General features: G+C 38.9%; 1 protein-coding gene across 1 annotated transcript; it reads right to left on the minus strand.

Moving 5' to 3' along the window:
• LOC149302466 (inhibitor of Bruton tyrosine kinase-like) lies at positions 1 to 27154 on the minus strand. The gene is made up of 28 exons (XM_089482552.1): positions 26831 to 27154; positions 26613 to 26709; positions 25545 to 25669; positions 24992 to 25102; positions 24336 to 24506; positions 23768 to 23885; positions 23502 to 23682; positions 23287 to 23410; positions 22675 to 22879; positions 21806 to 21932; positions 20973 to 21584; positions 20273 to 20359; positions 19074 to 19156; positions 18954 to 18991; positions 18599 to 18695; positions 17187 to 17288; positions 15380 to 15497; positions 14876 to 14936; positions 14247 to 14374; positions 11151 to 11263; positions 10526 to 10674; positions 8827 to 8990; positions 8293 to 8385; positions 7600 to 7755; positions 3504 to 3650; positions 1856 to 1924; positions 1381 to 1513; positions 1 to 126 (listed from the first exon to the last, which is right to left on the minus strand). The coding sequence occupies exons 1-28, from the start codon at positions 27152 to 27154 to the stop codon at positions 1 to 3; spliced, it is 4059 nt and encodes a 1352-aa protein (XP_089338678.1).

Here is a 27154-nt window from a genome sequence, read left to right on the forward strand (position 1 = left end):
TCAGTGTTTGTTCCACATTGGTGTTGCAATAGGACCTTGAGCTGCTCTCTCAACAGTTATATACTCATCAGGATTGCCCAATGCTTGATAAAAAATTAACAAATCTTGAATGGCTCTTTCTTCAATCTAGGGAGACAAATATATAAAGATTACATCATGATTAATTTAAAAAGTAAGCCCTTGCATAAAAGAATGGCAGACAATTTATTCACAATTCATATTACAGCTTGCATCTGCTGTTCAAAGTGTGAATCTTGCCTGGCAACCGCTTCCAGAACTTGAGACTGAGGAGAACACCGCATTTTTCTCATGAATTAAATCATCTTTATGTTTCCAATTACTTTCATGTTTTATAATTAGGTATTTTATATTCACAGGAATGTGGCATATTAACAAGTCCTCTGAAAAATATCCCTCGTCTTCTAATCAGACCTCAAATAGATGTCTAATTACAAAACAAAGATCCAGATCCCCTGCAGCGCTGCAGGGGACTGGGATCCTCCTCTCCGGCAGCCTGCTGCACATCCTCTGGGGGCTTCTATGACAGAAAGCCGGCATCACATAACCTTCCGGTGCTCCACCACAGACACTCCAGCGGAAGTGCCGGCAGCAGCGGAGGTTGTCTGTGCCCATCCCGCAGTACTCTGTATTTCATTTATTAAGTAATATTAAAGTACTCTGTATTTAATTCTTAAAAAAACTCAGAATCCCAGATTTCTTGCCACTGATTGGTTGCTTAAGATGTCAATCAGTCCCATTACAGTACTTCCAATAAAATTGTATTGAGTATAACTGTCACTGATTGACGATTAACTCACATGGTACTCTAAAATGCATTACTCTAGAGTAGGGGTGTCAAGGACATTAAACCATGCCTTTAACCCAAAGTTGCATTTTAGCTCCGGCTCGGACTGGAGGCGAGTTCATCAAGGGTATTCGCGCAAATGCATCTGCTGCAGGGAATTTAGCTTGTGGGTGGGGAAAAGAGCAAATGCAGAATCCCCACATATTTTCAAAACGGACCATGCACCTATCATATGCATAAAAGTGCCTAAGATAGCTGTAGCGACTCCTAAGTAACAAGGTGTAAATAGGGTGAAACTAGTATCATCGCAAGGATGTTGCGGATAATATTGTTTGTTTTTTCCACATGCAGGCTAATTCATCCTTTAAAGTGTTATTATAATTACACCAAACAAACTATTATTCTGTCTGATGTGTTTTTGTATATTGTGATGCACTGAAAAGTTGTTCTGTTTAAACATTACTCTAATTACAGATATGGTGACCCAATCAATCTCTGTCCAAGCCAAGAAGCCATATGTGTAAAATATATGTGGCCTATGGACACTCAAGTAAAGTTGTTGCGATCATATCTACCTGGATCAATGCCAGAGGCTTCTCCCTGCTTCTGATCAGAGCAGCCTCTTGCTTTTTTGTTTCTTCTACAATTGTCGTAAACGTCACTGGAGCCGCGGATGCAGTATTTTTACTGAATGTTGAAAGCCAAGGGCTGCAATACAGTAAAAACATAATTTCATTTTCATTTTATCCTAACTAATATGGTTTTTGTATCTGTACATTTCCACATAATCCACTTTAAATAAAAGTTGAGGCCTGTGGACGCTGGCAAATGTTATAGTCGGGGGATCACTTGAAAGCAAACAGACTCCGTCTAAATTTAGAACCTGAGCCTGGCTGAAAATACTTGTGAAAGCAGAAACTTGCCCTGCTATAACTACTGATGGATAATTAATATCGGGGCTTTCATTTGTCCAACACTTGCCAGTTTCCATGGGTGTTCTCATAAGTACTGCTGTAGGAATTTTAGCAACATCTCATAAAAATGCATTACTTGGAGCCGTCATGTTGTGGTGCTTCACTTCTCGATTTAGCTTCATGAGTCAAAGTTCCAGCAGGTTTTCTGTGAGGAAACAAGACAATGATAAATGAAAAGGGAAGTAGTTCTGTAGAAGAAATGACCTCTGATGTAGAAATGTTATCATGGAACAATGCAATTTCATTTAGAGTTTGATAAAAAGCCACAGCCAACAGAAAGACTGCACATGTAAACAAGATAATGAAGTGACATTTTACAATATAAGCTTAATGCTTGTATTTTTTTTTTTTACAGCTCAAGTCCGAGGGCTGAATCACATATGCGTTTAAAATAAATTCCAAGCTTTTCACAAAGTATATGTTGAATGACTAATGGCTGCTGGCAAATGCCCAACTGGAAAAAGAAAATAAAAAATCCTCTGAATGCAAAAAAAGGGCTCCATTAAGCAATGACAAACGCAAAAGGAGGTAAATGATCCAAATTAACCTATATTAAATAATTACTAATGGCTAGACACACCTAATGCCAACTACTGCAATTTTATTAAGTAAACTTGATCCAATCAATCAACAATGGTACATTGTACTAAAAAAGGTGAGACAGTGTGCCAGTGATTACATTCACATACATCTGTGAACTTTGTAAGTTCCATCCACAAAATAAAAAAGGTATAAACTTCAGCTAATGACTACATACAAAAAAGCCAACTCACACAACCCATAATAGCAGCACAACACCTGTCTACTGATGTAGTGCAACATTTACAAGTCTTTGGCTTATGTATACAGACCAACAGGGGGAAAACAAATACATTCTTCTAGTCCAAGCAGTGACTGAAATGACAAATGATATTTTGAATACTATTCCTGAACACCCTTCTTTCACTTTAGTTCACTCTAGTGAGTAACCCATTTCTGTTCAATAAATAGATTACATAGCTATGTGTTTAAATGTATCTGATTTAAGATTAGTTTAGATATGCGTTTTGCGGGGTCAGCTGAAACTACTGTAAACTCCCAGGTTAGTGAATGTGCCATCTTCGTCATCGGTAGTGAGATCACCTGCACTAGATCCCAAGAAGCTAACCTCGTACATACTAAAGATAGATGATCCCCAATTCCCTTTCAGAACTAAACGGTATGTGAAGCCTGTACTCAAAACAACTTTAGTTTTTTATTTTTTATTTTCAAATTCCCCCCTCCCAGTTTGAACTGAAAATTGTACTTTATACTCAAGACAAATGCCAGGTATTTACATTATAACCTTGTGTATTTTTTCTTTTTAAATTTTTTTTTTTTTTTTTTAAACCTAAGCATGCTTTACTTAAACACTTATTTTATTTTTACAAGATTACTGAAAATGGAGAACTTTAACAAAATACATTTTTAATTTACCAAGTAATCAAGCCAAATGTATTCGCCATGTATACCTAAGAACAACATAACTACACTTCCATGCGGCTGGTATAAACAAACAAAAAAACATTGATTATAAAATCTCACCTTTAGGGTTCACAAATTAATTGGAAAGATGAAGTATACTAAGTATATAAAATATACTTCAAACGCAAAGATTTATTTTCTTTCCAATACATGTATTTGTAGCGTGTTCTCGTGTATCAAAAAATTCCTAAATACTAGTAAATGATTTCATGCAGAGTTACCTTCCAAATGTCTGCGGGTCAAGTTCCTCGATTTGTGTGTTCTTTTTGCCATTAGTGCTCAGCGGATGAAATGAGATGACAGAATTTTGTTCTTCCTGTAAGAGGTCACGGAAACACTTCTGATCCCCTGATGATAAAGAAGCGGCCCTATTAAAGAAATGAAACACAAATAATATTCACTGAGTTACAGTGATGAACTGTGATTATGGTAGCTATATAGAGCTAGTGATTTTGTAGCATTGCCACCCAGAATGACTTATTAGTAAGTCCTTAGAACAAATAGCATCTAACCTGGGTTCACCGTTACAGCAATGCGCCCGTTTTAGAATTTGCAGTATCACTAAACACGGAAACATTTTTAACACAAATCACCAGTTTATAGCTGAAACTCGGAAATAAAATCGGGCTAAAAAGGGACGGCCTTACTAAGTAAATAAAGCGACTTTTCTCAGTTTCCAAAATACATAATTTACAGTTCATAACACAGCAAGTGACAATTTTACATGCCTCATTTTATTAACGATTGGTGGTGTATTTATGGTTGGACACACAAACTGTTGCGAAGAATTGGTTTATTCATTAAAAATGAAAGCTTTAAGAAGGGCCAACCATCATGAACGTAGCTTGTTATAAGAGTTAGGTTGTCCCTGCATCATGGATAATTACCGTATTTGCTCGATTATAAGACGACCCCCCAAAATCTGAATATTAATTTAGGAAAAAAAGAAAAAGCCTGAATATAAGATGACCCTATAGGAAAGACTATTTTTTCATATTTAATAAAAGCTATGATTGAGAAATTTTTTTTTCCCTTTTATTTGCCAACCTGCCCCCCAGTTATGCACATCTGCCCCCAGAAATGCCTTATACCCCCCTATATGCCACTCTGCCTCCAGAAATGCCTTATACCCTCCTATATGCCACTGTGCTCCATGATATGCCTTTTAACCCCCCTATATGTCACTCTGCCCCATGATATGCCTTATACCCCTATATGCCACTCTGGAATATAAGGGGTTAAATGAATATCATGGGGAAGAGTGGCATATAGGGGGTTAAAGGCATTTCTGGAGGCATATATACATATGATTGCTAACAGCAATCACACTCCTATCATGCCCAGGCAGCCAGTACATGCTGGAACCTGGGCATGATAGGAGTGTGATTAAAGCCTCCCTATGCCATGCTACCCCCCCTTACACATCCATGCTATCACACACACACACTCATTCACAAATATTTAAATACTCATCCATTCCCTCAATCACACATACTTGCTCATAAACCCTCCCCCACCCCTTACCTGAACTTCAGATCTCTCACTCGCAGACTTCTGCAGGGGCCCGGCTTCTTCCCTCTGCTACTTCTCTTGTCCCGCCCCCAGAGGAAGGAGGAGGGGAGCAGAGGCACGTGACGTGCATTGACTCTGCTGGGTTCCTGTTCTCCTGGCCGGTACAAGAGACGCTGCTTGCACACTGTGCAACCAAAGCACCGCTAAGATTAGAAGATGAACTTGATTTTAAGACGAGGGGTATTTTTCCAGAGCATTTGCTCTGAAAAAAACCTTGTCTTATAATAGAGCAAATATGGTATATCAAGGAGATCATGTATGTCTCAACCCAAATACTGAACTATACATATTATGTAGGGTCAGCTCATCCTTCCTTTGAATGTACTTATTTGACCCTTTATAGTGAGTACTGTCAGTGAGTTGAAACTGCTAATGTCGTGTAATGAGAACACCCATCTTAGTGAATAAGCAGTACCAATTCAATGTCTTTCATCCTAATTTTCCAGCCAGATCATGCTCCACTCCTATTGCAGCTGTATTAAAAGCTAGGCAGTAGTCTCCCGCTTTTATTGAAGGTGGAACTTTAGTAAATACCGTATTTGCTCGATTATAAGACGAGGTTTTTTCCAGAGCAAATGCTCTGAAAAATACCCCTCGTCTTATAATCAGGGTCGTCTTATAATCAGACCTCAAATAGGTCTGATTATGAGACTAAGATCCAGATCCCCCGCAGCGATGCAGAGGACCTGGATCCTCCTGTGTTAATCCCCCCCCCCCAATTTACCGGTGCTTCTGAGTCCCCGGTGCTTAGTCCGGGCTGCGTGTAGAGCTCTACGCGATACAATCGCGTAGAGCTCTACACGCTTCCCGGACTAAGCACTGGGGACCCAGATGCAGGGGACCTGGATCCTCCTGTGTTAACCCCCGACCCAACTTACCGGTGCATCTGAGTCCCCGGTGCTTAGTCCGGGCTGCGTGTAGAGCTCTACGCGATTGTATCGTGTAGAGCTCTACGCTCTACACGATACAATCGCGTAGAGCTCTAAACGCTGCCCGGACTAAGCACCGGGGACTCAGAAGCACCGGTAAGTTGGAGGGGGGGCATAACACAGGAGGATGCAGGGGACCTGCATCCTCCTGTGTTATGCCCCCTCCAACGTACCGGTGCTTCTGAGTCCCCGGTGCTTAGAGCTCTACGCGATTCGCGTGGAGCTCTACATGCTGCCCGGACTAAGCACCTGGGGCTCAGATGCAGGGGACCTGGACCCTCCTGTGTTATGCGCCCCCCCCCAACTCAGAAGCACCGGTAAGTTTGGAGGAGGGAGGGGGAGTGTTAAATGTGGGTTTGAGGCATTTCTGGAGGCAGAGTGCTCTGTGAAATGCCTTTTAACCCCTTTAATGCCACTCTGCCTCCTGAAATGCCTTAAACCTCCCTATATGCCACTCTTCCCCATAATATGCCTTTTAACCCTCTAAGTGCCAGAGTGGCATATAGGGTTAAAAGGCATATCATGGGGCACAGTGGCATATAGGGTTAAAAGGCATATTATGGGGCACTGTGGCATTTAGAGGGTTAAAAGGCATATCATGGGGCACAGTGGCATATAGGGGGTATAAGGTACTTCTGGGGCAGATGTGCATAACTGGGGGACAGGTTGGAAAATAGAAGGAAATAAAACCAAAATATTTTTCTCAAGCATAGCTTTTATTAAAAAAAGTGTTTAAATGAATTAACATTTACTGGTAAAACTTTTTTCCTATAGGGTCGTCTTATATTCAGGCTTTTTCTTTTTTTCCTAAATTAATATTAAGATTTGGGGGGTCGTCTTATAATCAGGGTCGTCTTATAATCGAGCAAATACGGTAAAACTTGTTACTATGGTAACATCTATGAAAGGATCACTTCCAATATAACCCCATGGTCTCTTTACAAATAGTATGACTATAAAATATTTTGAAATGGGCAGCAATAATGGCTCATTTGCAGATCCTAGTACTTCACCTTCTGAAGAATACTTTAGTAATATTTAGAGGAGAGGAAACACATTCAGATTACCGAAGATTTTTTTTTTTGTGGATAAGTCATTTTAGGTGAATTGCAACCGGTTTTAGTTTCATAGAAGGAAAGAAAACAGGTTTTCTTCAGGAATGGGAAGTCTGAGGTAGTCTTTGTCCAAAACAGTTCCCACCCTTCTGGCACAAGACAATGCCAGTAACGCTGCCGCATTTCCATAGCAAGAATCTCATTTCAATGGATTTCACGAGTTGTGCGGCTTTCAAAGTTATGAATGGAAAGCAAGGCTCATTGCCAAAACGATTCATTGATTGCTAATAAACGGCCCTCAAACACGCTGATTCAACAAAAAAAGGACCCTATACACTTTGTTCTATATCCCTGTTAACCAGTGACAGCAATGCAAAAATGCCATCTAAAATCAAACTGAACAGTTGTTTTTACACAAAAGCGCGTTTTCTTGGATTTTACAAGCTGTGCTTCACACTCTATATTTAGTAATTGAAGTCTGCACAGGGCCAAGATTTTATCCAAAACAGGTGCACATTTTCTCAGGCACTGTGACTTTGCCAAGTACTCGAAGTCTTCTGCAGGAGGAAGGTTTGCGAGCCTCAGAATCATTCTTTGTCTGCACTGAACCCGAACAAATATAAGATAACAGATATAACTGCAAATGGATCAATATTTCACAATTAAAAAATATGTTCTGTACACGTTTTAAAACTCAGAAAATTATCCTGAAGATTAAACAGGTACGACAGTCATCACATTCTATGGCTTGGTTAAATTACCATGTTTTTGGGGTGCTTTTTGCATTGGCGGATGAGGGAGCTGCCGTTTTAGTTGGCGTGTTCTCACTACTGGTGCTCGAGTCCTTAGAAGACATTGCCATCATTTTCCTCTGCTTCTGGGAAAGTTTTGCCCCTTGTACGCCAGCTTTGGATCCCCTGCGGAAAAACAAAGGAAGTCTGTAAGGAAAATGTCTGTTAATACCCACATACAAACCGATAAAGGTATTTAAAAGATACCGCACTATTTGCCATCAACAATCTTTTGGAGACCATCCAAGAGATCCATTGATCTAAAAGATACATGCCAACATGCACACAAGCCACTGTGGCAGCAAAACACAGTCTTTACTTTCTTTCCACTTTAACTATAAAACTAAAATAGTCAACTTAAAATAGTCAACTTAATAAGTGTGAACTTATTAAAAATAAAGTATACATGAGCATATCAACAAACTTATCGTAATATTATGAAACGTTCTGAAAGTTTATTTTCTCTAAGAGAACTTTCATGTCTTTTTAAAGCAACCCCTCATTGCCTTTCAGGGACTGATTTATCACACATGCATTTATGGATAGGGCAATGTTAGGATATAAATTAAATAGCTGGGTTGAAACAATATTTGGCGGCAGCTAGAATTCAAAGACAAAAGATATATTGGCCTTTAGGTCACTTTTTATTACTGATCAACTTACCCAGTCGTCAGCTTTGGTGTAGCTCCACACTTTTGCATGTTTTCTTCAATTTCCATTATTTTTCTGAGGTCCACAGCTGGTGGACTAGGTGGGCTAAAAATAGCAAAGAATTTAACCGAAATTGTTTTTTGTTAACTATATTACACTATATTGTGTTTTTTTCCCCTGTTTTGTACATACACATTAATATGGAGTTGCACATTTGGAATTTGTGAGGTGCCATTTATTTTAATTTTTTTTTAACACTTGGGTGTAAGAAGCGCTCTATCCTAAATTGATTTTATTTGTCTATAAGTTCTGGTTGAGACAACTAGAGGGAGGGTGCAGCTGGTGTGGAGAGAGGCACAGTGCACACAACAAGTTTTTCCCCCAAAATAACATAACCTGTGTAAAACAGCACAACCAGAATGTATGTGTCTAAACAATATTAGTATGTGGCTTGCATTGCTCATATATGTGTGTATTATATATATATATATATATATCTAAAAAATTATAACTGTGTTTTGAATTGCTAAAAACAATTAAGGGTACCTGAAGGCCACTGAAACCCAATTTGGAGAGCTGGCAGACGAGACCCTCGTAGATGGAATAGCTTCTGGAATAGAAGCTTTGTTTTTTGGCATCTTTATGCTTGTAGGGCTACTTTCTACAGGTGAGGGGGCGCTGGTACTCACAGTGAAAAATTTACTTTTTGCCTATTATAGAAGAAAAAAAAAAGCAATTTTTAATTTTAAGTACAACCACATGATAAAAGTACAATAATCAAAAATGTATTTAATGTTAATTGATTAAACTGCTATATGCGTATGACAAGTGTCTATTGTGCGTGTGACAAACAAACCCAAGACAAATGAATAAGGAGAGAAGCACGACAGCCGCAGGAAGTTAAAGGATAGCGTAGCAAGCCTCCGACAATAAGTGCATGCTGGCCTATGCTGCTAAGAAGACAGAAAGGGGACAACAGCTTCATCAGTTTATACAAAAATACAGAAAAGATGCCTCAAAAGTACAGAATCTGCCATTACCAAAATGAATATTTATATTCATATTATATTATGGTAATTTCCAACTAGAATTATACATGGATATTTTGTGCACATTTAAAGTGTGACTGTCACCATACAGGGCAGAATGTCACTTTGAGCTACCGTGCTAGCAAAAGCTTAAGTGGACGTTTTAATTTAATTTTAATTTTGCTTCCTGCTTTTATCTGTATGCCTGTACAGTAAGCACACACAGAACTGCAAACATCTCTGCCACGTGGACTGTTACCTCCACAATGTGAGTTCACACAAAAAAATACTGCGAGCACATTCACACACACAAGCTTCCTGGCAGCAAACCCTGCACTCCACAGCCTCAGAGTTCAGGCCGTCATGTATATCTTTATTTTGCTAGCATGCGGTATATACAAAGTGCCAAAATGATCTGCACATTGGTATGCAGTAGACTCTGTCACCCACGTTAGCGGATGGCAAGTTAACGTTAAGCAACTTTTCCACAGACGCTCTAATATAAAAGTGGCCTTGAACATTGGACCCTCGGCAAGCGACCATCCTCAACAATTATTATTTTTTTTTTTAACGTGTCTCTTCCCCCTTCTCTCATTATGTTTCTCCTTTCTCTTTATCTCTCTCCTTTCTCATTATCATTCCTCCTTTTCTCCATCTTTCATCTTTATCATCTCCCCCTTTCATCTCATCTTTTGTTTCTCATTATCTGTTTCTCTCTATCCCTCCCAGTTTGTCTCCTCCTAATTATATCTCCCCTATATCTCTTTATTTCTCCATTTTCTTAATATCTCTACTCTCTCACTCATCAATCTCTCTTTTTTAACCCCATCATTTACCTTTCTTAAGACCTGTGGCAAGGGGTTGTTCCTACAGACCTCTGTTTCAGTGCTCCATCAGTGTGCGTGCGGCTTTAGTGCTGGGCATCAATGTCACCGCTTTGTGTGGGAGGAGCAAAACAGAGGACCCCAAAACTTACCTTGTGTCCCCTTAATTTTGGGCTGGTTAGAGAGATCCATGATCTTCACAAACAGACCTGCACCTCCCATGGGGGGCAGTCTGGTCCACCTCTGGAGAAATGTGACATGGTGGCAAACACCACCAATGACTGGACCCAGGGCAGCTGCCCCTTTTGCCTATTTTTTTAAATAGTACACTTTTTGACTATTTCAAAGAGTTATAACCTGAATCAGCAGTTAAAAAAAAAATGCGTAACTAACCTCATTTTTATCAGGAGTGAAGACTACAGAGAGGTCCGGTGACTGCAAATCTCTAGGGCTACTTGCTCCAGCAAAACTCCCTTCAGAATCAGACGTCAACAACTCTTGAAGGGACTCTACAGAATTGGCCCTTTCACACTTCATAAGACCTGAGTAATAACAATGATGTAACAAAGTTATAATTAAATAGTGGCAGAGGACAAACAAATTCTATTGAATTCAACTTAAAATTCTATTAAAAAGATAATTTATAGCTGTTGGATACTATAGCAACATATTAAGGTGAGCATTTTTTTTTTCTTACACAGGCATTTTTTCCATGTTTTAATTCCCAATTATATGTTGTCGTTGCTTCTATACTATTTGATGAGATTTAGTGCTCCTAGTAAATATTACTACTAACACATTGAGCTGGATGGGGCCGCATGCCAACATTTTGGCAGTTATCAACAAATACACCTGACTGAGTGGAAGGCTCATTAGTACTGTTCAAACCCACAGAAGAAAGGAAGAAAAAAGTATTTAAAAAGAAATGTTTCTGCTCACAGAAATAGAAGACATTAATGAATATTTCTCCTGATAAGGTAAGAAAAAAAGAAAAAAAAAAAAAAAGGCTCACAGCGACCTGTTGAAGGTGGGCTCTGAATAATGTCAGAAAGGTTATAACCCCCAGAGCTGTCTGAACGTTTTCTTGGCTTTTTTTTCGCTTTTGCTTTAGCTTTCTTGAACACCGATTCCCTGCAAAGACAGATGCTTGTTGGGTTATTCATACATACAGTACAAATAGGATGTATTAACATCCATTTTCAAATGGTATTGATAAACATGGCTAAAATTAGTTTTATTTTACCCGACATAGATATATACCTCTCAATTAATTCAGTCCATTACAGACAAAAACAATGACCCCTTACCATGCCTCCTCTCTCTATTTAAGGATGCCAAAACAGGTCCACACTATCAAAGTTACTGCATTATTCCTGTTAAGGGGGGGCACTTTTGGACATATTTTTTCCCAGAAGGGGGAATACATTTCTTTATCGGTACAAAAGCAGAAGAACCTCTAGATCAACACCTTCTAACATTTAGATGTACACTAATGAACTCAAAATAATTCTGTTTATTCTTCAACAGTATATATATATATATATATATATATATATATATATATAGTCACCACCTCAAAGGTTATATATAAAAAGATATCATTTTGTAGAGTGCATTTTTCTTTCCCGTCTTACAAATGGGGAGAGGACACACTTTCAAGACATACTTCCTTACAGCCCGGTCGTGTTATTTTCTACAGCTGTGTTCCTCAATCAGATGCTCATTTATTAAATATGCATGTTTGTAATTGTACATGTAATCAATACCACATGCTGTGACTATTACTTCCATACCAGTTTCTCGCACAGCCACCTGAATTTTACACATCTGGTCAGCTGGAGACCTGGATAGCAACTGAGTTAAAGTCAATGTGCCTGTCTACTGGCTTAACATAGATCCAACTGTGATGAGACCATAGGGAAAGGTTAACCCTGACAAAGCAATCAAATGACCCCATAAGAACACAAATTTCCAGCAGGGTTGAAAGTGGTCCCATATAACAAGATTAGTCACTTTCCCAACCCTTAAATATTGCTTTGCATATCAATTAAAATAAGCATTGTGTGTCTATGAGTAGGAGCTGTAATGTTACGTTTTCATTCTTACAATGTGCATGATTATCCACTCTCCATTGCTTTGCTTTGGTGGAAAGTCTTTAGAGGCAGCCTTTTTTTTTTTTTTTTTTATAAAAATGTTGAATTTATTAAGTGTGATATGTGATTATCATCTATTGCACAGTTACCACACAAGTCGGCACTATTACCAAATGTTGCTTCAAGACTGTTAGAAAATGTCTTTTTCTTCTGACAGCATTTAGCTGTATAGTTCTAAACTTGCTCACATTATGAGTTACCCAGCAAAACAGACGTTATAGAAAAGTTATAGAAAAACTTTGTCTGTTTTTTTCTTGGGGGGGGGGGCAGCGTTCATTGTTTTACTTCCCTGTGGATGTCAGAGGATGGATTCAGTGGAAAGTCAAATTGACAAAAAGACGACGACTAAGGTAAGAATACATTATAGAAAGTATAGAGAGCCATGCCAACTGGGTAAATAAAGGCCACAGCCCATCTAGCGTGAATGGAATGCATACAACGGAAAAAAAAAAAAACTAAAGAAAGCCATATGCTGCTTGGATGTCTGCGTATGTATGTATGTATTTATCGTATATATTACACACACACACACACACACACAATTGTGCTAAAAAAATTGCATATCCTTGGAGAATTGGTAATATACGTACCATTTTTAAAGAAAACATGAGTGAGCAGGCAAAACAAATTCTTGCAGGTCATATAGCTGCCCATTCGTCATGGCAAAATGCCTCCCGGTCATGCAAAGTCTTTGGTCGTCTTGCATGAACCACACGTTTGAGATCTCCCTAGAGTGGCTTGATGATATTAGGGTCAGGAGACTGCGATGGCCATTCCAGAACCTTCACCTTTTTACACGGTAACCACTGGAGGGTCAACTTGGCCTTGTGCTTAGGGTCATCGTCGTGCTGAAAAGTCCAAGAGCGTCCCAGGCGCAGCTATTGTGCGGAAGAATGCATATTGTCTGCCTGTATGTTCTGATAACATACTGCATTCATCTTGCCATCAATTTTCACAAGATTCCCTGTGCCTTTAGATCTCATACACCCCCAAAATATCAGTGAGCCACCACCATGCTTCACTGTGGGGATGGTATACTTTTCACTATAGGCCTTGTTGACCTCTCTCCAGACATAACGCTTATGGTTGTCACCATAAAGCTCTATCTTGGTCTCATCACTCCAAAATACAGTGTGCCTGAAGCTGTAACCTGGCATATTGTAACCGGGCTTTTTTGTGGCATTGGCGCAGCAAAGGCTCATTTTTGTTCCAAATGTTGTCGTATTGTGCTCCTTAAAACAGCCACATCATCTTTTTCTAGAGCAGCCTGTATTTCTCCTGGGGTTACCTGTAGCATTTTTCTTTGTATCACGAACAAATCTTCTGGCAGTCATGGCTGAAATCTTTTTTGGTCTACCTAACCTTGGGTTGATAACAAGAGATCCCCGAATTTTCCACTTCTTAATAGGTGTTTGAGTAGTACGACTGGCTTTTTCAAGGCTTTGGATTTTCTTATAGCCTTGTAAAGTTCCATTACGTTGTTACACAGGTCTTTTGACAGTTCTTTTCTGCTCCGCATGTTCTGTGCATCCACATGAGAGCTAACAGATTCATTGACTATTTATACACAGATACTAATGGCAATTTTAAAAGCCACAGGTGCAGGAAATGAAATTGTAATTGTCTGTAACAAGGCCAAACATTCAGGCCATTGGGGTGATATCGGTAATCAGTATGATTTAAAAAGCCAAGCAACTACGTGATAATAAATTCATATGATCTCCAGCCTTAAATAAAAGACTGTTTTTTGCATGATCAGTCATATTTTTGAAACCAATGGCAACATTTCACAATTTATGCCAGGGAATACAAACTTTTGAGCACAACTGTGTATATATATGCATATCAAAAAGAACCTATTTGAAAAAGAAACTGATGCAGAATGTTTTTGGAACACTGGACAGTTATTTTTACTTTTAACAGAAATGACCAACAACTGATATGCAAAACATAATACTTACTGAGTAGCTTGGTCAGCAAACACATCATCTTTAACTGATATAAAGCTTTCACCATCTTCTGATTCTAAAGTGCTGATGTCTGGCCCATCCAGGTATGGGGTGATCATTCTCCTATCCATTGCTGGAATCTGTATTTTAATTGATAAAAGCCTTCAAAACTCTCCAATTGAAGAGCGCTTTAGGAAACACTTGTACCCAGTTTGGGCACATACAAATGTAAACCCCTTGTACACGTAGAGTAAATTTTTAAATGTTTAATCCAACTTTTACAAATAAAGAGCTGATAGGACAGTTGTAGTTTCAACTCCTTCACTTTATTATACATTATAAAGATCAATTCCCAGTGAGCTTTTGTTGCAGCAAGAGCACCGTTGGCCCTCTATGCTGCGAAACGTCCTCCCCGACCACTGAATTATGCATCATACAGAGCCAGCACAGCCCTTTACACTGGAGAAACTTGCAAGTGTTGACCCTTCATAATGAATAGTGAAGTGAAAGTGTTAAAACCCCAACTCTCCTGCCAACTCACCCTTAAGTGAATATATGCCTTTGTGTTTCGGACCAAATAAGGGGGGGGGGGTAGCCAAAAGCAGGAAAACATTTCAAGAAAGTGTTCTGTAAATAGTTACCATTTTTCTATAAGCATCTGCCAGGTCCTTCAGAACATCATCACTCAGCACATCCAAAGACCTATATATGACAGTAATAAAGAAATAATGGTGGGACTGTTCCAGCTGAATGAGAATTACATTGTAGTTTTGATCTTTGATGTAATCATAAATGCAATTCTCCTGCCGATCACTAAAGGGAACTGGGAGGTTTTTCAAAAGAGTATGAGTTCCAAGGCAAAGTGCTAATATGTCAATATTTTACTTATGGTCCATATAGTCATAGTGCAGATTTTTTTAAAAATCAATATCTGCAACAGTTTAATTTACCCAGATCCAACATAGATGACATATGGCTCTTTTGCTTAATAAACTCAAAATGCAAGTGAAAGTCCTTTTTTTGTCCAATATTGCAAATTTGAAGAGGTCGGTAAAATGTATGCTTAAAATGGATGGAGATCGATGAGCCTAATGAAAAGTATTTAATAAAACTGATTGCTGCGCCCATTAAAACACTGCTCATACCTTGCTTCTAGTAAAGCTGCCATGTTGAGTCCGATGTATTGGAAGCAAGAAAGCTTCAGCTGTTCGGCATTGTACAAAGAGGCAAATTCCAAGAGCTCAGCCGCATTCTTTAGAGTAACTATAAGTAAACAAAAGCATAGATAAACAGGGTGTGCAGAGAACCGTGCCATAAACAGCACTGTCAATTTTAACGTTTGGGAGCAGCACTGCTAAACGGTGGTTAGAAAGAATTTATGTCACCATCAGAACTGGCAAAGAACTGTAGGGTGACTTGTAAATCGCAGGAGCTTGAAAATGTATATTTTAAATGTACAGCAGAAAATCTGCGGGCTAGAACATATTTTGTGTCCATTCGTTAGAACCAAAGACCGCTTCTCAAATTACCGTATTGGCTCGAATATAGGCCGCACCGGATTAAAGGCCACATCCTTATGCTATTTTATATATATATATATATATATATATATATATATATATATATATATATATATATATATATATATATATATATATATATATATATATATATATATATATATATTTTATTTTATTTTTTATTTATTTTTATTATTATTTATTAATTTTCTTTACATTTAATGTATGGTAGGAGGCTCCCACCCTCCTTACCTAAACTTTAGTTTTGCAGCGTTGATGTAGATGCGTGACCTCCACTTCCTGCATCAGTCTGCCTCATCTACATCAACGTTGAGAATCAAGAATCAGGGCGGAACTAAAGTTTTTGCCGGGGGACTGCATTTTCACCGGACCACACTACAGAAAATGCTCTGCAGTCTTCTGATCCTGTCTTCCAGACATCCTGGAGAAGGCAAGTATGCTAAACCCCGATTATAGGCCACACCCCCACTTTAAAGATTTACATTATGGGGAAAAAGTGTGGCCTATAAATCGGGCCAATACGGTACTTTAAATAATGAAGATTTTGGTGAAAAACTATTGGTCAGTGTGAGCGGAGTCTGACTTTTTTAATGCAATCCTAGGAAATGTAGTGGTCTATATAGAATTAATGTAATTACAATAATGAGAAAACACAAAAAAAGGCATTAAACTGACTATATATCCAAGTTAAAATGGTAAACCATGAATTTTGTAAGAAATAGTATGAATAATAAGATACAAAGTAAAGAATACCTCAGCAATTCACACAAATAAATTATTTGTATACCAAGACCCCAGGGGCTCCATCTGCCTCTGTAAATACCTGGGCTAAACTATAAAGTGTGGAGAAAGGTTGTCTAATGAATTCCTGCAACTTTATCTTGTTGCTGTAATTTGCCAAAAAAGACAAAAGAACGCTGGGTTGTACAAAACATTCTATTAATCCTTAAAAGCAGTCCTCGACAGGGAACAAGGATTTCCTATTAGCTTAACGTTTAATAAGTACAATGCTGGAAAATATCCAGCCACAGGCCCTGCGAGTACCATCATATATGTACTGTACATATCATTTGACATTTAAGGCTACAAATATTTTCCTAAATGGTAAAAACCACAGACTTTACAAACAGAATTAAGTTTACACAAGCATTATTCCATTGTGGCTCGTGAAGCATTGAAGTAATATTTGCAGAGCAAACAAATCTCCTTGGAAAAGCTAATATTAATGACGTCCGGCCCCAGGAGGGCATTGCTTTGTTCTGTGCGAACGAGGCAAGGCACACTTTACTGATGGGTCCTCCTTCTACCTACAAACTGCGTAATTATTGTGACTAATGGAAGTATTGAAATGCAAACAGCTGGCACAAAATCCTTTTCGGGTTATCTAAAATGATAGAACAGAATTACTTACTTCTTTCGGTCAGTATGACTTCACACACTTCCTTCAGTCGAACAACCAGGAGCTGATCAGCCATCGCAAGGACGTTACAAATAAACTCAACATTTGCCGATTCTGAAATGAAACGGGGGAATATATTCTCAAATCTCCGCGTATGCCGTTAACTCAAGTATTGCCAACAATTGCAATTCTCTTCATAACATTCAGTCACCAATACCAAAGGGCCCCCAGGAACACACATTGCTAGCCCCCGTCTACATCAATCACCAATTGTTAAAGGGACACGCCAGTGATCATATGCACTTTAATTACATGACAGCTATGTGATCCTTTTACATTTTCATGGCGTCTCCCTTGCAAATGCATGGGGGAATTTCCCCATATACGTGTGTCCCTTTGCCCTCTCCCTAGCTGTTTTCTACATAGGAGGTATGTTTAGGCCCCCCATGTGTGAAAAGCGCTCCCACCGAAAGGGCTGTTGTACCACTGACTGGCGGCTTCAAGAATTGTGAAACCACAGAGACAGAGGGCAGCATCCGCCCTGGGTAAGTGCTTCATTGTTTTCTCATTTTGAAGAATGCCTATTAAAATATCCAGAATCCCTTAATATGCAGTCAAACTGCCCCTTTAACAAGCAGCGAGTTGCAGAATATAAGGACAGGGTTAATAAAATGAGAAACCGTGGAGAAACCTGAATTTCTGTTTAAACATACATAAGCAATTTCCACTCGCACCCATCTTGCACCCATTTGCTGTAGCCGGCAGATATTTAAATCATATTTATCATATCACAGTAATCATATGCACCTTAGTACATGTGTGTTTGCGGTGTTCACCACGCAAATGCATGAGGTACTTCAAAGAATCCCCCCCATATGCATTTGCCCCTTGCCTGCCCTCCAGAGCTTCAGCACCGACTCAGGAAACACCACAGGGGGGCTCTGTTCAGACTCTGGGCACATGCGCGGAAATGGTTTCAATGCAGTCTAAACAGCCCAATCTTCACATCAGAAGGGCTGGATTAATGGAGGGGCACACAGAGCAATAGTTCAAGGGCCTGAGAGTGTCGTAACGCCCATCTGTCCCATGAAGTGGTGATCTGATCGGGTCCTGCAATGTGATCTTGGTTGTCTCTCCGGGAATTATTCTCCATCACTGGAGATGTGCATCGAGAAGTGATGTCATTTCTGGCCGCACAGCACAGTGAGGGAGACACAGGACGGAAGAAGTGGTAAGTAGTGTGTGTGTGTATGTATTTGTACATAAATATATGGGTGAGTGCTCCACAGTCCAAGGCGTAATTTTTCATTTCACATTTCCAGGTACCTTAACAATTAAAAAAAAAAAAAAAAAAATTCCAGAAATTCACTACAAAAATGCCAAAAAAGAGACTTAATTTCACATTAACAAGTATTATTTAATACCTTTAACTGCAACTGCTTCATCTGTATAGATATAGTCGATGATAACTTGCAGGACATCTGTGCGAACAGGCATTTCCAGAGCTGAACAAGAAGTTGCCTAGTAAAAAGAATAACTGTTTTAATAAGAGCCCTTTGATATTCAACAAATATACAGTGCTGCGTGATATAAATATAATATAATATTAAATCAACTGTATGCTTGGAAGTTTTGGCATTATTGCCTTGGGATTTTTGAACATGTCATAATATCCAAGGCCAACGTAAATTAAGAGCATCTTATTAAAATGTAATCAGCAAAAGGCAATGTACTTGTTCTACAGCTAAACTTACATCTATAATCATACGTTCCGCTTACCTCAATCCAAGAGCTGCTAAGCATACTGTGGAAATAGTCTGCAAAGATCAAAAGAGTCTGTTTAGATTAAAGTTAGAAAGAAAAAAAAAATGTAAACTTGGCAAGGCATGAAAGACATACCTAATCTTGCACAGAGCACACATTTATGGCAGTTGAATTCTTTTCCGTCTTCTGACCTCATAGTGACATCACACAGAGAGGAGCTGTAAAAATCAGAGATTCTTTAGCAGCACCCTTAATTAAAGTGAATAAAATACCATGGCAGTTATAACATGTTGCACAATGACGTCAAACACACATCTGGATAATAAAAGCCTCTAATTTTAATGCACACCAATTGGTTTGCAACCAATTTAAGTAACACATTTGTCGTATCCATACAGTCTGCAATTTAATGCATTTGACCGCTGAGCGGTCCCTATAAAATGCTCATAGCGCCCCCCTGGCAAATGTAGAATTCCCCCATAAGCATGTCTCACATGGGTTAATAATCAGAGATTTGTATCATCAACCTGTACTTCATTGGTTGATGGCAGACGAGCCCCCTGCTGGCGACCAATAGTCGCTCGTACAGACTTTTAAAATCCTGGTGCAGCAACTTGGCCAGGAGAGACCACTGGTTACAATGCTCCAACAGTTAAAGGTCTGTACAAGCGACTTTATTGGTCGTTCATACAGACTTTTAACTGTTGGAGCAGGGAGACCAGTGGTCTCTGCCGGCCAAGTTGCACCGTCAGGAGTTAAAGGGCCATGCGAGTGAGCCTATTGGTCGCCAACAGAGTCATTCGCACTGCCCTTTAACCCCTGACGGTGAACCTACGGATTTCTGCTTCCGTTAACCCCTGCAATGCTGCGTAGATAAGGTAGGTTTGATGGGGAAGGGACAAGGGAGATTAGTAGACGAAGATTCTTCGTGTTGTGCATCTTCGTCTATATTTTGCCGCCGCCATGTTCGCTTGTTCGGTATTCGGGCTGAAAAACTAAAAACGCACCCTTCGTGTTCGTTTTTATGTTCGCCCAAATACAAATGCACAAGTCTACTAACCACCCAACTCACATCTGGTTTTCAGCTGATCATGCCACCACCATTTGTATCGCCCAGTTCCATCTAGCTACAGCACCAGTATTGATATACCTTTCCCATCAGACATACAGGAACATAAAACATCTACTGCACAAAGCACATTCACTGCAAGACAGCAGGAATAATGCTAATTTCTTAGTAGAAGTATATTGCTTAACTAAAGCCAAAAGATACTGCGGATACTAAACAAGCAATACAGATAAAGAGGCGGCACAATCACATAAGAACAAAATACCATTTCTTTTGGTTAAATCTTGGTCTGTTTCCACTTTTCCTTTGAACAACGTGAACTGTTCCATGTTCATATTTTACTCCATCCAACCTGCAAGACAAAAGAAGATTTTACATTGATTAAAACCACCTAGTTTATGTGCTTAGCTTTTTCAAATCAATATAACTGTTTTGCATTTGGTATGAAATAAAGAGACTTCCAAGAAGCTGAGATTCTGGTAAATGGCGACAAAAGTAGAACAATGCCTTAGCCTGATGTTATATCTCATCTGCTTACCCAGCCATACAAATGCTGCCAAAATCAAATCAACAGCAGCAGGCAATATTTGCAGGTCCTGACCCATTTCTTAGAAGCATGAGAATTTCAAAACTGCACCTTACCCCTATCCAAGTCAATTTTCTCATAACCCGTTGTGCTTTGTTTGACCTTCTCCCTACCTAATCTATCATATCTTATTAATTGCCAATCTCCATCAGTCTCACGATCTGACTTTCTTCTCACTTCTTCCGCTCACACTCCCAGCTTTACTGAAATCTCCACTTCAGAGGCTAGAACTACAGTGTATTACCGATCTAGAACTACAGTGCCACACTTTCAAGTTGAACACATTTTATTACAATTAAGATCATTTTTGCATTGTTCTACTGCACTCAGATGATAGCAATGAAGACAACATTACGTTTTTTCTTTTTACTTTACACACCTTGAGCTCAGACTGTTGAGTCCAAACTTCTTGGCAACATTCTGCAGCATTTTAACAGGGCTAGAACTGGTTTCTTCACTGTATTTGCCTTTCTTGGAGGGCTTTGCCTTGCCTTTCTGTTTTTCATTGTCTCCACCACTCTGGTTGTTTTTGTAAACCTCATATGCAGACTTTCCTCTTACTTCCTCGTGAAAGCTCATCTTCTGTAACTCAGAGATTATCGAGTCTTTCTTGTGTTCTGTCTTCTCCTTGTAACATAACCTCGGTTTATGGCCTTGCACCAGCATATCACACTTGTCTGTATAGATGAACTGCATAATATAGGCAAACAGCTCAGGATGCATTTTATCAATTACATACAGATCACACCCTGCTGCATCTTCACCTTTCTGGTAAACATCAGGAAAGTCAAGCGGGTTGTCTTTGCCAGAAAAGAAGAGGTTTCTGAAGAAGTCAGATCTCATGGAAAGTATGTATTTGTGAGCCGGGAAAATCTGTGAATGCAACTGGAAGGACACATCGTGGATGTTGTCTGTTTCATCCACCTCACTGAGCAGCTTCTCAAAATCTTCAGCAAAGACTGAGGCAGAGACAACAGGGACTTCGAAAAGGCTAAGCACAAACAAGTAAAACGTGTTAATAACTCTGCAAACAAACATACTGGTAGTATATTCTGTTGGGTAACAATACTTCTAAATTAAATACATTTATTGTAACATATTGGAATGTACGATCTACAATGCTGTGTAGTATGCGACACTAAGTACATAGCAACTAAAATATTTGACAAATATGACCAGTAAGAAAACAACAAAACATGAATATATAAATACCTGGATTTCGGATCAGATTGCAACACAGCAAAATTGCATCCATTGGGATCTGTAGTTACACTAACAGCCCTGTGGACAAAGGAAAGCTTCTGAAGGCAAATTCTTTCATACACACTGCGCGCATCACAGAGAAAGGATGAATCGGACATAGAACTCGCTATGAGAAAAAAAGGGGGTGTTATTGATCAGTGCCATGAAACCGAACATAAAAGTTTACAGTGGAAGGGCACACTGCTTAAACATAAGTTACCATTCTTCATTACACTGTACAAGGTACACGCATGTAGAAATACATATACATAACGATGGTATAACACAATGTTGGTCCATTTAATATGATATAGTTTAACCACTTTATTTCCTGCTACTGATAATTCTTGCTCAGACATCCTACTGGCTTTTCCCACTTCACAACCCCATCTGAAAAACTTTAAACATTACAGCCGAAACAAAGTAGTTTTGGGGATATATTACTTTCTTTTTGAGCACCACAAACGCTCGCATAAGAGTAATTCATTCAACCAACTATCTGCTCTTATAATAACAAAAAAAATCTTCTCTTACATTTCTTCGTTATTCTATTCACTGACACTAGTTGGCACTATAGGACTCACGATTTTGTGAATTTGTGTAGGGAGAACGTCCTATTATGGCTATTTTAGACAATTAAAACCATCTCATTACAAATGGATGCTGCATATGGACAGTCAACAGTTTACCATTAGCCCTTTGACTAACAGGCACTTCACAAAGTAATCTGGATCAGTTTAATCATAATGGGCAACTGAACAGAAACATTTTAAAAGTTACTTATTAAAAAATCTGTTTACAGGCAAGATCTGAAAGGTTCACCAGGATTTCAAAACAAATAACACAATGGAAATTTTTAAATGTACCTTTTCTCTCAATATTTTTCTTCTTTTCAGGCATCCACTTTCCAACAAATCCTTCACCTTCCTGCGTGACAAACATCATTTCATTCTTATTTAGGGCAATGTCGGACATAAAGACTTGCCTGCCATATACCCATCTGCACTGCTTAATGGAGCTATTTGGCGACTTCCAGCAAAAGACCTGAAACCAAAATTAGGACACATTAAAAGCATTTAAAGAACATAACAAAACTGGCTATTTTCCCAACATTCACAAGAATGTAGACATGCTTGACAGCCCCACTAGAGGTTTTTTTTACATGACATTGTCATGTAAAAGGTATGTATGTATGTGTATATATATATATATATATATATAATTGTTCTTTACAGGAAGTCTACATCATAAGCCATATGTATCAAGGCAACTCAAGAGCAACTGAAGGGGGTTGTAAGGAATACATTTTGTAAAAGTACTGCATTGGAACAAAACAATGTTTCTATCCAGATGATATACAATACAATACGTCTTTTAATGGTATTTTGAGCCTCTTTATGGATTTCATAAATAGCACAATAAGTTCTGTACTGTCGAAATGGAATACTTACTCTGCCAGCCTGATCCAGTGCAAGGATACAAACAGGCTGACCGCCATTTTCTTTCAGATACTGAGTATCGGCCTTGTACTCCAGAAACCCACCAGATACAAGGACCTTCTTTAAGTTGAGTTGCCTGCACAAGAAATAGAAACATATAGACACCTCTTTACATCCTATATTTTCTGTAAAAAAAAAAATAAATAAATCCAAGAATGAAACCTTACTTTGATGCTAGTTTCTTGCATTGATACTCGGATAAAAGATAAATATCTCCTCTCTCACTGACACAGACTGTAGCCCCATCGCTCGAAGATACAAGTGATATACTGATGTCTTTGTGATGCAAGGCTGACACCTGGCGAGGGGTGCTTACATACTTCTCTCCATTAGGATCCAGCAGATATCCTGAGGAAAAGAAAAAAAATCATACATGTACAAGTTTCTTTTAGGTTTGCTTTAGAAAATTAAGAACATTACATAAAGTGGGTACCTAGTTGCCCTCCGTTCAGTCCCATTGTATACACAGCATCTTTGGTCCACAGCACAGTGTGAAACCTTCCAGCAGCCACCCCTATAACAGTTTTTCCTTTTAATGTTTTCACTTGAATCTGCAAAGAACAATTAGATCCATTAATCTCACTCAAGTTATTATTTCTTTTATAACAATCAAGAGTTCAAAACAGAAGAGAAATCAGAAGGAGCCAACGAGGAAAAGTAGGTCAGAGAAAATGTCTACGTTTTTCCCCTGTAAAAGCAGGTTTAACAACGTCCTGGCAAATGCATGGATCAAATATATTTTGTATTATGGTATTTTAGATCCCTAGGTCATTGACAATGTAATGAGCATTTGCAAAGAGTGCTTAGTATGTAACTGGGGCAGTGGACAACATATTGATAAAAAGCTCTAATTTTAGTACTTGATACTAAGAAATGGAATGTACTATGTATGCACCACAGTTGGTATCAATATTTCCCCTTAAAGCAAAAAATGTTTACATCGTATTAATTAGCTTTAAATCAAACAATTTAATAAAATGTATGAATCAAAACATACCTACCTGTCTAGGAACACTGCAGTTGGAAGGAGGAGGCAGGATACCTAACTGATGAAAAGAATTTAAGCCAAAGGTGTAAACAAGTCCATCTTCCGTCAATACGACTGTATGATCTTTGGCGGCAGCAACTTGAGCACATGGGTGACTGCTTAGACCTTCTACCAATCTCGGAACCTAAAGGCAGTAGAGGAAACATTCTATGTCAACTATACTTTGTAACTTCACATAGTATAAATGCTTCCCCTTCATTCGTACCATAAAACTGCAAATATGTGATTTGGTTAGACTGACCGGATCAAGCACAATACAGTAAGGTATTTAATAACCAGCTACCCTTCCTTTCGTTTATTCGCACTTTAAACCCAAAAGTGTATTCTTTAAGAGATCACGATTTCCCGTTTTCAAATTACACATGTTTTGGTGTGATTCGATTTGTCTTTGCAGGCATTATTGGGAAGATAAGACCCAATCAACTGTTGCAGATGCACAAAACGTTGCCATGCAAAAAGAGTTGAAATAATCCGGTATTTACTTCTCGGATTGAGAAGACTAAATAACTTAATGCCCATATAGTTGCACAACCAACAACATTTTGTGTCAGCGCGCAAAAGGAAAAAGAAACCAACCCAAATATAGCGCATACAACGCTTTCTACATACCAGGTAGGTGAGTTCATCTCCATGACCAAGACGTCCCCCTTGGCCATGGCCGCAAGTATAAACCTGACCCTTCTGTGACAGGAACACAGAGTGGAATTTACAAAGTACCATCTAAAGAGAAAAGAAAGAAAGACTTTTATTGAACACGACTACATCTTAAAAATATCATGCAAAGATAAATATCACAAAAAATGGTTCAAACAATTAAATTGGGTTCCGCGCTTATGTATAAACTTTATTTCACGTAAGGTTGTCTAAAATGAGGTTTTGCAAGAAGTATCTGGGTATATTCACAGGTCTGCCATATTAGGCTAGGTAACTTGTAGACATGTATTGTTTTCAATGGGTTTAGGAACCGCCCATTGTCCTTAAGGGGTTAATGTAAAATTAAGCCAGTAGATGAAACTGCAACTCTCCTGCAAACCGAATGCTACGGGCGTTTCTTCTAGCAGTTGCGTTGACCTCAATTGTTTATAAAGTTAAAAAGGACAACATTAGCACTAAATTCAAGTAAACATCATATTGTAAATATAACAAAATCCATTTGCTGTACCTGCTTTATATAGATTCCAGAACGAGGAAACATGTCAACTAACTCAGGATGATGCTTGCTCTGTTGACTTCCATGTCCCAGGGTGAAATTAATATTATTCCCCCACGTGTAGAGCTCTGTAAGATCTTAAGGTAGAAAACACATATCAATAAAGAGTGTTTATAATGTAAAATACCAGCACTGATTCAGTAGTTCAAATATTTTACACAGAAACAATGGCCGTCAAGCCAATTTAACTTTACAGCATTTAATATTTTACATGTGTCTTTTTCCCTTTATTTTTTCAGTTGCCTATGTTTATTTAGACATTGTTCACTAAGGTGGGAGGTGGTAGAAGAGTGAAAATGGAGGTGGAGTGTTGTGCTGCAGCTTCTCTCTAAGGTAAATACAGGTTCAATGAAGTTTTAAGTACTTTATTATGCAATCATTGGTGTGGATGCACTGGGCACTTTAGTAATAATAATAATAATAATAAAATGTCCGATCTCTTACTGCTACTTGCTTTCTTTCATAGCACGAGTGCTGTCAGTGTCATTATGCACCATTGGATCCTAACTTCAGACAGCACGTTATATAGAGAGAAAGCAGACAGCAAGAAGTGAATGGCAGCATGGTACGTAATACAGTTTTTACTATTGATATGAGAAAGGTTGTGTAAGGCTCTGGTCACTACCTTTGTAGCAGATAAGCCTATGTACCAAGGGGCATACCAGTGGCTCAGGTGGCAGCCAACAGAGTTTATTTCTTCACTTCAAGAAATGTAGCGAAGCTAACAGTGTACTTTACCAATGTCAGATAAAACAGCCATGATGGTATAATAGGCTAAGTGGGATTTGTGCAGGTACATGCTTAAAGATCATGCATTACTGAGCAGCGGAAACTGGCTTCGTGAACAACTACTTTGTTTATGTTATCCAAGCAGAATAAATGCATGGGGCAAAAAAACATTTTAATGCCTTTGAAAAAGGAAATAAGGTTAATACGCAAATTTACCCTTATACTTAGTGACATAATGTTATGCTCCAGCATCAAATACATGCAGGCTATAGAACTGGAAACAGGTCTTACCACTGGCTTTGAAAACAACATGAGAAGGTCTGTCTTTCATCAACAAATCCAGTGCAGAGTATCCATCTTTGTCTTGAATGTGAAGATTACCACCACGCTGCAAAGAAAAAAAAATGAGAGAGGTCTGCCAATGTGGCAAAACGTGTAACTTTTGGAAAGCAGTGGATGCAGATGCTGACAAGCACTAACACATGGGTATTGAACTCTGGGATACTTACTTTCATCAGGGACAGAGCACAATCAATATGCCCATAAAAGATGCTTCTGTGCAAAGCAGTCCATCCTGACTCTTTGTCTTTGACCGACAAATCTACTCCTTTGGCCACCGCCAGCCAATCCACTACTTCCCGTTTCCCGCAGGATGCTGCAATGTGTACAGCATTACGTCCAAACCCATCCTTCAGCGTAGCGCCATTGCAGCAGTACGAAGAGAGAAAAGCTTTTATCTGTTGCTCATTTGCTCTGGTTATAACAGAAATAATGTCCGATGCATGCTGGAGAGAGCGGCACCGCGCAGTGCACTCGGGAAACACACACTCCAT

The sequence above is a fragment of the Sceloporus occidentalis genome, unplaced genomic scaffold, assembly GCF_023333645.1.
Source record: "Sceloporus occidentalis isolate IW3139 unplaced genomic scaffold, rSceOcc1.0.p SCAF_19, whole genome shotgun sequence".
Taxonomy (NCBI): Eukaryota; Metazoa; Chordata; class Lepidosauria; order Squamata; family Phrynosomatidae; genus Sceloporus; species Sceloporus occidentalis.

Coding starts and splice junctions, on each gene's coding strand:
- LOC149302466 (XM_089482552.1), bottom strand. CDS start 27,154: ATGGAGTGTGTGTTTCCCGAGTGCACTGCGCGGTGCCGCTCTCTCCAG. Junction 18,992..19,073: donor TGTGCTCTGTGCAAGATTAG/GTATGTCTTTCA, acceptor TGATCTTTGCAG/ACTATTTCCACAGTATGCTT. Junction 17,289..18,598: donor TGAAGCAGTTGCAGTTAAAG/GTATTAAATAAT, acceptor GTTTCATTTCAG/AATCGGCAAATGTTGAGTTT.